This window comes from Python bivittatus, unplaced genomic scaffold (genome assembly GCF_059951505.1).
Source record: "Python bivittatus isolate LINGU-HERP-01145 unplaced genomic scaffold, Pbiv_v1 ctg000310_np1212, whole genome shotgun sequence".
In the NCBI taxonomy this organism is placed as follows: domain Eukaryota; kingdom Metazoa; phylum Chordata; class Lepidosauria; order Squamata; family Pythonidae; genus Python; species Python bivittatus.
Genome location: NW_028277054.1, coordinates 5,863,650 through 5,874,388, shown reverse-complemented (window position 1 = coordinate 5,874,388; position 10,739 = coordinate 5,863,650). Strand labels below are relative to the sequence as shown.

The 10,739-nt window shown below is 42.8% G+C and overlaps 1 protein-coding gene across 2 annotated transcripts; it reads right to left on the bottom strand.

Annotated features, from left to right (window-relative positions):
* Positions 1–9,846, bottom strand: LOC103061047 (phospholipase A2 inhibitor and Ly6/PLAUR domain-containing protein-like). Of its 2 annotated transcripts, none has more exons than XM_007436120.4 (7): positions 9,568–9,846; positions 7,827–7,948; positions 6,075–6,203; positions 4,880–4,996; positions 3,956–4,108; positions 2,943–3,080; positions 1–1,865 (listed from the first exon to the last, which is right to left on the bottom strand). In XM_007436120.4, exons 2-7 carry the CDS (start codon positions 7,873–7,875, stop codon positions 1,672–1,674), a joined length of 780 nt encoding a protein of 259 aa, XP_007436182.1. In that variant the 5' UTR covers positions 7,876–7,948; positions 9,568–9,846; the 3' UTR covers positions 1–1,671. The 2 variants fall into 2 exon arrangements, with proteins under 2 accessions (XP_007436182.1, XP_007436183.1); XM_007436121.4 differs by having other exon boundaries at positions 9,691–9,846.
* Positions 9,847–10,739: the final 893 nt, after the last annotated feature.

Here is a 10,739-nt window from a genome sequence, read left to right as displayed (position 1 = left end):
TTTTAACAACTATTTTATTTGGAGGTCTGGAAGTATCTCTCAGAGATCCAGAGAGCCTTGAGTAGGTTCAGTAGTAATGTGGGTGTCAAACATTCCCCAAAAATGTCCAGCATGGAAGGAGGAAAATGCAGGATTTCACCTTAAATCAAGTCAGGCATTTGGTCCATTTGAACCAAATGTTTAACATGGCTAGCTCAGTGGCTGTGTTAAACAGAATATGCTATCATGATTACTAAATTAACCCATGTTGTGTATTTGTACAATATGGCAATAACATTATTGCACAATAATATCTCAATATTTGCTGATGAAACCAGCGTGGCTTCACACATCACACCAAGCACCACATACACTCAGAAACCAGAGTTAAAACTAACCAAGCCTAACATATTTTCAACTGACCTGATTAGAGTTATCATTTGAACACAGTCATTACTATATGCACTAACCTGGAAGCAGACCCCAGGTTTTAAGCATTAGGTTGTGCAAATTTTCAGAAGATTGCTTTTGTTTATGAAGATTCTTAGTCATCCAGGTGGAATTATCTGGAGGTTGAGTCATGGCAACTGGACTTCTTTTCTTTTTTGGTAGAGACATTTTGCTACTTGTCCAAGCAGCTTCTTCAGTCTGAAAAAGTTGGTTAGGGGGACCCCATAAAAGTCTTCCAGGGTGACTGTGTTTCTTACTAGCCTTTACACAAGAGGATGGCCCAGCACAGGAGGAGCAACAATACAGGACCAGAATCAGCAGTTTACCTTTATCTAAAAGAAAAAGGACACTCATTTGAGGACAACAGTGTTCACATTTTGGACAGAGAAGATAGGTGATTTGAGAGAGGAATGAAGGAATCCATTTATGCCAAAGTGGAAAATCCTTCCCTCAGTAGAGGTGGAGGCCTCAGACACAACTTGTCCCCCATTTCCAGGCTGTCCTTTCAACAGTCCCCAAGAAAATTAAGAACAGTTCAAAAGTCACCAGGAAGGCAATAATTAACATCCTCCTAGGGATGAGTGAGGGATTAGGAGTAGACATCTACATTTCAAAGACTCTACTAATCACATCTCCTATTGTCCCTCAATGAGCCTATCATGCTAGTAAGAAACACAGCCACCCAGGAAGACTATGGGCTCCCCCTAACCAACTTTTTCAGACGGAAGAAGCTGCTTGGACAAGTAGCGAAATGTCTGTACCAAAAAAGAAAAGTCCAGTTGCCATGACTCAATCTCCAGACAAGATTGCTTTTGCTTTGTGGAAGAGAACAGCCACATACACGTCTCCAAGTTCTTAGTCACGTCCTCCAAGGCAAGACCCTGAGTCAAGAAAGATCACTTTAGCATCAATGCTTCAAAAGAAGGAATGTTTTATCACCTCAGATGACACTCTGCCTTGCACACCCGTATTAAATAAAGGCATTCTCCAGCTGAACTTTTGCTTCTATGTATTCATGAATTAGAAAACTGCTCCTCGTTGGTAAAAAGAAGGTCCTAATTCAAGCCCCAGCATCTCCTCTGGAGATCTTTTGCTGGTCAGTATAGAGAAAATTGAGCTAGTGGGATCAAGCATCTGCTTGGTGAAAGACCAGTTTTAGTTTCTAGTGGCTTGGAAAGCAATCATTCTTTCTGAGAAGGAGAAACAAAGAACTTTCAATGGCTGCTTCTTCCAAGAGGTGGATCACAAGAGGACCATCATCAGCAGGAGCCCAGAGAGAGCGAGGAGGAGACATCCTGTAGGCTGGGACACCTGGCTGGCTGGCCGGCAGTTAACATTTATGTCAGCTTTATCCGTATCAAAGAAGTCCAATTTCCCAGAGCGTAAAGCATTACAGCTAGGCTCAGTTATGCAGCCCTTTAATGTGATGCTCTTTTCTAGATATGAAAAACATGAAGGAAAGTCACACACAGCCTGGTGATTATGACCCAAAGAAGTCCATTTATCCACTTAATGGCTGGTTAACAACACACTAATCTTTCATCCTGGCTAACCAAATGCCATGGCTATATTCACAGAACATGCTATACCTAAACCAATCAACCCTATCATAGTTTAACACAGTGCTTCTCAACCTTGGGAACTTTAAGATGTGTGGACTTCAACTCCCAGAATTGCACAATGCTTAACATCTTAAAGTTCCCAAGGTTGAGAAACACCGGTCTGACGTGAAGGTCTGGTACAGGTAACATGATCAAACAATGGTTAGGTTCCCATAACCTCTGAACCACAAACAAGCCAGCTCTATTTTAGCTTAGAGTTGTGTGCTGTGAGAACCCAACCAATATATATACTACTTTAATAATAAGTTCAACGTTCTTAGAAAAATCAAAACTGTACACAGCAGTAGAGCTCTGAAGCCCTTGAAGGGTCAAAAATAATGCTTCAAAAAGTGCATCCACTCACTGAAAATGTTGCCAATTCCTCATTTAGGTGATTGTGAGCCAGCAGACTAGGTTTGTTCATGCTGAATCACTAATGATGGTTTATTGAATAAACTGTAATAGCCTGGGCCATACAACAAGCTAGGGTATACAATGGTTTGGAGCCCTTGAGAGGATTAATGGCATCATCTGTATAAAGCATCATGGTTTAAAATTATTTTAAAATGATTTAAAAATGATAATGGCTAAACCAAAACTTCACGATGGTTACGTTCATACCTCACATTTATTGATTTTACTAGGCTTATATATTTTATATTATATATTTGCTCTAGTTACTGAATTAATCTGTTCCCCGAGTTTGCACAATACACAGAGCTGTAAAACAACTCTGTGGGCGAGGTGCACAAAACACCCTAAGCCACAGAGACCCACAGAGAAACATAACTGAGGTTAAATGAAACCAGGTGTACAGATTTGTAATTCATTGGGTTAAGGGTGTTGTATGAATGCAGCCAACATGTTTTAGGGTGATGTGTGAACCTATTCATAATATAGCATCAGAATTACCAGGATATTTATGCACCGTCAAATCCAGACAGTGATTTTCAGATCCAGTACACTTGGCTATCTTCGTAGGGCATGGCTCCAACTCAGAATAGCAGGCTGGGCAGTATTTTCCATTGGCTGTCATGTTTATTAGTGGCCCTGAAAAGAAAATCAGCCCAATTAATTAAATCAGAGCTTCTGAACTCAGTAACAAACAACCCTCTTGGGACAATTAGTTCCATTGGTTTTCTAGGCAACTAGACATCTATCATCAATGGTTGCTATGAAAGTGCCTCCTGTATTTTATAGCAGCCTTACACACCTCTTGCAACACACCAGTGTTGGACCTTATCAAGGCATAGAGCAAGACCCATGTTCACCAAGTTGGGATTCATTGCTTCCCATGATCCCAAGATCAGAGGCCAAAAACAGTGATCTCACCAGCCTGAATGACGCCATTAGCTAAAACCACTTCTCTACTGATTATAGAAGGGAAGAGATGCAGGTTTGTAGAGCAAATGTTAATAATACAGGGCAGAATAGGCTAAAGTATCTTCCCCTGGACCCAGACGTCGATGAAGATGGGAGTGAAAATGTATACCCCTGTATGTGCATGTTTATGTTTCTAGGCATTCACCAAAATGGTTACAGTTCTGGCTCACCATTGCCCACTTTCCTAAAACTATTGATGCAACCATCAAAGGGGCCTATAACTACCCAGAAAAAATTGCTTACCCCACGTGCAAAGGGCAAAAACATTAACATCTAATTTGGGATTCAAGGATTGTCTCAAAGATAGGAAACCTGTAGCCCCCCAGATCATTCTGAATTACAGTACCCAGCAGCCCCAGTCAACATGGCCCATAGTGGGGAATTCTGGAAGTTGAAATTCTTGGAGGACCTTGGCAACTTCCATACCCTTTCAGTTGATAAACACTGCTGGTTCATCAATGAAGGTTTGGAGTGCAAATCATTTCTTACCCTGTTGGATTGACATCATTGGCAGGGAAAAAGTTAAAGAAGAAGAGACCTACATGGAGGAGAATCTTCTTTACAGTCTTCTCCTAAGCAACACAGGGTGCTTTTCCTGTGGAACTCTCCTTGGCCAAAGGTCACCAAAACAGATGCAGAGCTGCAGTTCTCAGAGACGTAGCAGCCTTTTTCTATAGTTGACATGGTTTTTCCTCCTACCAAGAGAAAAGATTTCATATTCTAAGATGTTTGGGTCTTCACCTAGCCTAGCTGTGCACAAAGAGAGCTTTTGTGGAACTCCTTCTGTAGCTCAGGACCTCAAAACTCAGCAGTAGGACACTTGCTTGGCATCAAGAAGGCTCCCAGGTCGATTACTGGCATCTCCAGGTACAATCAGAAAGGTTTCACGTCTGCAACCTTGGACAGTTGCCTTTAGGTGGACCAGCAAAAGAACTCAAGTTGAAGGCAACTTTCTATGCTTGGATCATGCTCTTTAGGTAACAGACTTCAAGAAGCATACTTATTACTACTGTTAATATTTGTATTTCTAAATCCTCCAATAGTCACAGTTCTGTAGGTAATGCTCAAATAAATACTAAAATAAAACATTCTATAATAAAATGTATTATAGAAAAGACGTAGCTATCTCAAAGCAGAGAAAAAAGGGGGTGCCAGAAAAGAGTTTCATACATGTATTTCTTGCACTCCTTGCAGTGATATTCCATTTTTGCTCTGAGAACTGAAGGAGGCATCATTTTAATCCACAGCAGTCACGCATGGGAGGTTGGACTGAAAGGATTGGCCCAAAGTCAGCCAGTGAACACCATGGTCAGGCAGGGCCAGAATCTAGTCCTGTTAGTCTCAGTTCAACCCCTTAACCTAATCCTACCCACCAACTGGCATGGGGTGTACTTTTGAGGACAAAAATAAAAGATTGTAGGGGGTAAAATTGGGTAAATAGGTCTACTGCTGAACCTTTTGCTCACCTTTGGAGGTTTCAGTCAATGTGATGACGCAGATGTCCTCACCAGATTCGCACATCTCTTTTCCACTCAGGCAACTATTCCTACTGGCAAAACATGTTTCACACTCCAAGGAGGCACCTGAAAAAGTGAAATGGCCCATCAACCTTGCAGGGCAGATACTTCAGCTATGCATCAACTAAGTCTCTTAAAGGCCTTGTGGCTGCATTCATACATCCAACATGCTAATCTTGTGGTTTGAGGTGTGTGTGTATGGATGTGTGTGTCTGGCTTAGCATGGTGTATGAACCCGGACTGTTAGGTTAATTTATGGTGAGATGGACAGTACAAATTCAGAAAATGGGTTAATTCATTAACCAGGTGAAGACAACAACTTGATCTTGAGAAATCTGAATATGCTCTAGATTTGATTTTCACCTCCCAGGGCAGCATGAAGATTGGAACTAATTTATCAATCAGTAGCTTCAAGCCTTTTTAATATTCTGAGAGGTTCATGCACAGAACTGTCATTTAAGCCTCCCCACCTCAGCGTCTCATTGCATCTTATATCTGTGTAATCTTCTGTCCATTATATTTTCCATGGAATCAATGTCCCACTAAATGGGAGACTGTAGGGAAACCCAAAATACAGAAATAGTGCCAATTATTTAGATTTTAACTGATACATTTTGCTAGCTTGAATTACTTTAAAAATCTCCATCTGATGATTTTAACTTGTAAAGGATGGTTGGGATGACTATGCACCCCTTCCTAAAAACAGTCCTGGGCAGATTCTGTACCTTCCAAACATGGTCATTCCATTCTCAGGTTTTAAAATGTCATTTATATTGCAAAATCTCTGAAGTGGGGCAACAGCCAGTTTTGCTAGGAAGCTAAGTAGAGCTGGATGCTGGAAAGGAAACTAGCAGAAAATCCCAGGATTAGGGGCTCAATATATTTAAGTAGTCATCAAGAGTGAAGCTTGACCTGGAGGAGACTTTTCATTATTGAAATGCTTTTGGAAAGACGATTTAAGATTTTGTACGGAATGCCATCATGCCTGACTGAAATGCAGAAGTGGGTGACCAGTCCCTGAGACACCTAACCTTCTATGGCCAAGGGGCAATCTTGTTGGAGCACAGCAACAGGTTAGGACAATACATTCCTGAAGAAATCTTGTTCTACCTGGCCCTCCAGTGAATAGGGAGTCAGTACTTACCAACAGATGGAGTCATTGTTGGTTCTGCATCCTTGGATTCTTGGCTCTGAGGATTCAGCATCACTTCAGCTGGAGTTGAAGTATCAGGAAGAGTCCGGTTCCTTGTATTTTCTTGTGTCTCTAAACAAGCTAATATAGGATTGGCTTTAGTTACATCTTCTACAGGTTCTTCTGACCTCTCTGGTGGATTGCAAGCATGGGCAGCTAGTCAAGTTCTGGGCACCTGTGGGGCATCTAGTCTGGCCTGCCTTGTCATCCAGAAAGAAAGATGGAGTTGGAGACGTACATTGTGCTGGGATTGGGGATGGCTCGCCTCTCCTCTTACATCTGCTACCTGCTCCCATCTTGGGTGGGATGTTGTCTTGAGTAAGTCTGTGGAGGTCTCTCTACTGTCTGCCAGAAGTGTTTGATCCTCAGAGTTTTCTCCAGTTATGGAGACAATCCCATCTTCCCTTTCCCAAAGTATCTTTTGTTAAGTCCAATAGTCACCATAGCCACTACTACCAATCTGTGGCTGCAGATGAAATCATTGGGGCAGGTTGACCAAGAAAAATCTCTACGGTGTTGCCACTGAGTTCATAGTAGAACTTGAATGGCCCTGCTCAACTCCAGTGCTCTCTTGGTCTGAGAAAGAAGCCAGCTAATACGCTGCAAGAAGCCACAGGACTATGCAGTCCATACAGCTGTTCCACTTCTATATGCGTGAGGATGTTGTATGATGTCCACTAAGTCAGTGATTTGATCTGATGTTTCAATGTAAAAACAATTCCACTGAAAATTCCAAATCAACCCTACTTTCTAAACTGGATCATCAACTTGAACTGAATTGTCAGATTGGGTACCTCTGACTCACCCTGACTATTCATGTATGCACACAAACACTCTTTTTTCCTGAATTGAATCAGTTTATTGGATTGGATTGGCCTGACTCAGTGATGCAGGATTTGAATCAACTCAAAACCAAAACTGACCCAATCAACATAACTCTAATCTACCCCATTCTGCAAAAAAACCCCCACAATTGCTTCAGTTGAATATAATGGAATTGTGGAAAAGGTCTAAGGATTTCAAGGTCACCTTCACATGGTGACAAGGGACAACAGATGGATTTCACTCAACATCTATTTTCTCTTACATAATCTGCATGATCTCCATGTCTCCCATCCTACTTTGAGTGGGCTCCCTCCAAATTTTCAGGAATACTAGAGAAAAAAAGAGTATACTTGTGTGCTATCTTGGTCTCTCCAGAGATCAGTCTTCTTCAGCTTGGTACCTGTCAGCCTTACAAGATAGACCAGATCAGGAAACTAACTCCACAAAAAGACTAGAACTATATTTCATTGAGATAGGCTCTAGTAACAGAATCTTGCAAGGCTGCCTGGATTTTCCATTCCCTCCCTCTTACCCCAAGGGAGTTGTGGGGGGAGCCAGTCTGGGTCTTTTTCTAATATTTTCCCATCCCCGGGGCTTAACACATGCTTCTTCTGGGCCTGTTGTTGTCCTAACTGCTTCTGGCTTCTTCAAGGTCATCTCCACGTTTTCCTACAGCGTGCTGGAACTTTCAACACCCAGAGTTCCCCACCTAGCATGAGCCACACTGGATGGGGAATTCTGGAAGGTGCCAAGTTAGAGTAGGCGTACATTGGAAAGAGCTTCAATTATGCAAATATTGGATCTGCTTATGCCTGTCTTAAGTCTCAATAATAGAACAGAAGTTTCCCAGCTGTTGGGGAATTATCAGATGTTTCTTACCAGTAGTAAGGAGTACCGAAATGGAAAATAGTGTCAGAAGAGCTTCCATAATGATGATCTTGGAAGATGAAGAATGCAACTGCTCACTGCAACTGCTCTTGCAGTGGGGCAACTTCTATGTCCTAAATGTAAACCCAGGAAAATAGGTATTTATTCTCCTTAAGAAACCAATGTTTTGCAGAAAACATTTTTCTAAGCTTTTTTGGGGGGGGGGGAGTTAAAAAAAATCCTCTCTTCCCTCTCAGAAAAAGGACAGCACCTTGTAAATCTTTCTCCCAACCTTCTTCACTGTTTGTTTTGTGGCCACCACCACCCCTTTTCAGAAAGCACCAGTATTAAACCCCCACCCATTTGGTGGACAGGAAAGAGATTCATGACACCAAGTTTCTCCTAGGGCTGGGAGAAAAAGAGATTTTTCAGGTTTCTTGGGGGTTATCATCAGTAAGAAGGTTGCACCCTTTTGATCTTGTAGTGTTTCTCTGAAGCTGCTACTTTTAGGGGCCAAAGGAACTGCACTGGTACCCAGGTCACGACTTTTACGCACACCATCCCTAAGCATTGTTCTGGAGATGGTGCCTGTGGGTTTGTGTATTCAGATCTGCCCATGCCCCACAAATTGCAGTACTTTTGTGAATTGTATAATTAATCCTGCAGAGAAGAGAGTTTCCATGAAATTCACCAGAGTGAAATGGGTCGTTCTGGCACTTCTTGCATTTCAAGGCTGCCCCTGAGTGACTCTAGGTGTGCCATGCGTGTGAATGTCTTTTCACTGTAGGCCATTCTGGTGGTCTACAATCTCCTGTCAAGGGAAGGTACTAGGAGAAAGCAGTTTGGAAAAGGTTCCTTGCTGCTGTTGCTGCTGTTGCTGCTGCTTCTGCTTCTGCTTCTGCTTCTGCTTCTGCTTCTTCTTCTTCTTCTTCTTCTTCTTCTTCTTCTTCTTCTTCTTCTTCTTCTTCTTCTTCTTCTTCTTCTTCTTCTTCTTCTTCTTCTTCTTCTTCTTGTTGTTGTTGTTGTTCTTCAGTTCAGAATGGGTGGGCAGCAAGAGAAGCTTGCAGAAGGATAGAAATATAGTTATAACCAGCAACAAGCAAGAGCTGGAACTCCTCCATCACATCCAAGAATGATCCCAGCTAAAAAGACCCCACCAGTAGTCACCATCAGCAAGACACACTGAAGCACCATCAGAATAAGGAACCCCAAAAAGGGAAGAAAATGTTTGAGAAATCACAAGACAGATTTTGACATCAGCTAGGATTTCAATATGTATTCTGTGATTGTTAAAAAATAAAACAGCAGGAGGTTTTGTTTCCCTACAACTAGGCCAATTTGAGAGCTTTGGGGCAGGCGGCTCATTTGTAGAAAAGATTCTGCCGCTTCAGGAAGTGGTTCACAATGATCAAAGGTTCGACTACTTCCGAAACCCAGCAAGGCATATCTATTTCCAGAAATGCATCACCTACCCCCTGCGACAGCCTGTTCTGGGGGAGCCAAGAACTTTCCAAAGACAAAATACTTCTTTGATACAAATCTGAAGGCCAACGACATCAGCTGCAGGAGCTGATCCTGGTTGTTCAAGTGAAGGTTTATGAGCCCGGAAGATTATGAGGATCCCTTAAGTGGCCAAGCCATGCTATTTAATTCTATTAATATCCCAGAGAGATCTGGAGGAAAAAACATAACACCACAGCCCAATCAGCTCTCGCTCCAGCTTCCTACCCTTTCCCAGCCTTCAAATACATACCTAGTGTCTCCTTCCTCTCTGCCGATCAACCTACCCCAACAGCCCATTTTACTGGCCAAGTCAGAAAGCAAGAAAAGCTGCAAAAACCACAGGATTTCACAAAGTGCTCTGAGCTTAACTCACAGCATGTTTCCACTCCGCGTCTTTCGCTTTTCCTTTCCTTGTGCCCTTAATGGCAGCTGAAACTCTTGGCAGCGGCTGAAGTGTTTTTTTTCCTTTCTTTCTTTTCTTTTTTTTTTTCTTCACATGACTTTTATCAGAGCTAGTAAAGTTTCATCTGTTGCTTTCTTGAATGACAGGCTGCAGATAAAACCAGAGGGGCAGATCCACAGCGAGGGTTTTAAAAATAACCCTTAGTAAAATCAAGTAGCGGGGAAAATCCTAAATGTCTCTATTTCAGCATGCGTAACCAGATGGGTTAGACGCTTGGCATTTTCGTTCCCACAGCTAGCTGAGCTGGGTTCGTTTGAACTCTGATTTGTTTTTTGGCAGGGGCAATTTGATTTGTTGCCTAAACACAGGATAGTCAGTCAGGTTATGGTTCAAGGCATTGTGGGAACCCAGAAAAAGGGCTAACTTGGGGACCTGGAGTCATATTTGTCTTCGGGTTCTGTAATAGTATGTGGGAATGACCTTGGGAGACAGGAGGAAGAGCCGCAGCCTAAACAACCATCATGCAAATGGTGTCTCAACCCACAGAAGGAAAGGGGGCGTGGGACATGTTTCAGAAGGGACCCCCCAGTTGGAAAGTAAAGGGAAGGGAGGGAAGAAGGGCTTTCAGACTTGCAAGGTTCTGTTACTGTAGCCTTACAACAGTGTTGTCCAAACTTGGCCACTTTAAGATGAGTGGACTTCAACTCCCAGAATTCCCCAGCCGGCTGGCTGGGGAATTCTGGGAGTTGAAGTCCACTCATCTTAAAGTGGCCAAGTTTGGACAACACTGCCTTACAATAAAGGCAGTGTTAGGGTTCATGGCTGGTGCTTCTTGTCTGGACTACCTTGAAGGGCCGACAGGTTCTGTAAGGGCAGGCGACACTGGCCTCCTAGCCAGCTGCGCAGAACCATTCCTCTTCTTCTGCTGGAGAAGATGAACGACTGGGCACTGCTCCAGGGCCTAGAGACACAAGGCAGCTGGGTTGAAACAGCAAAGATGGACCAGCCATCTGAATTCA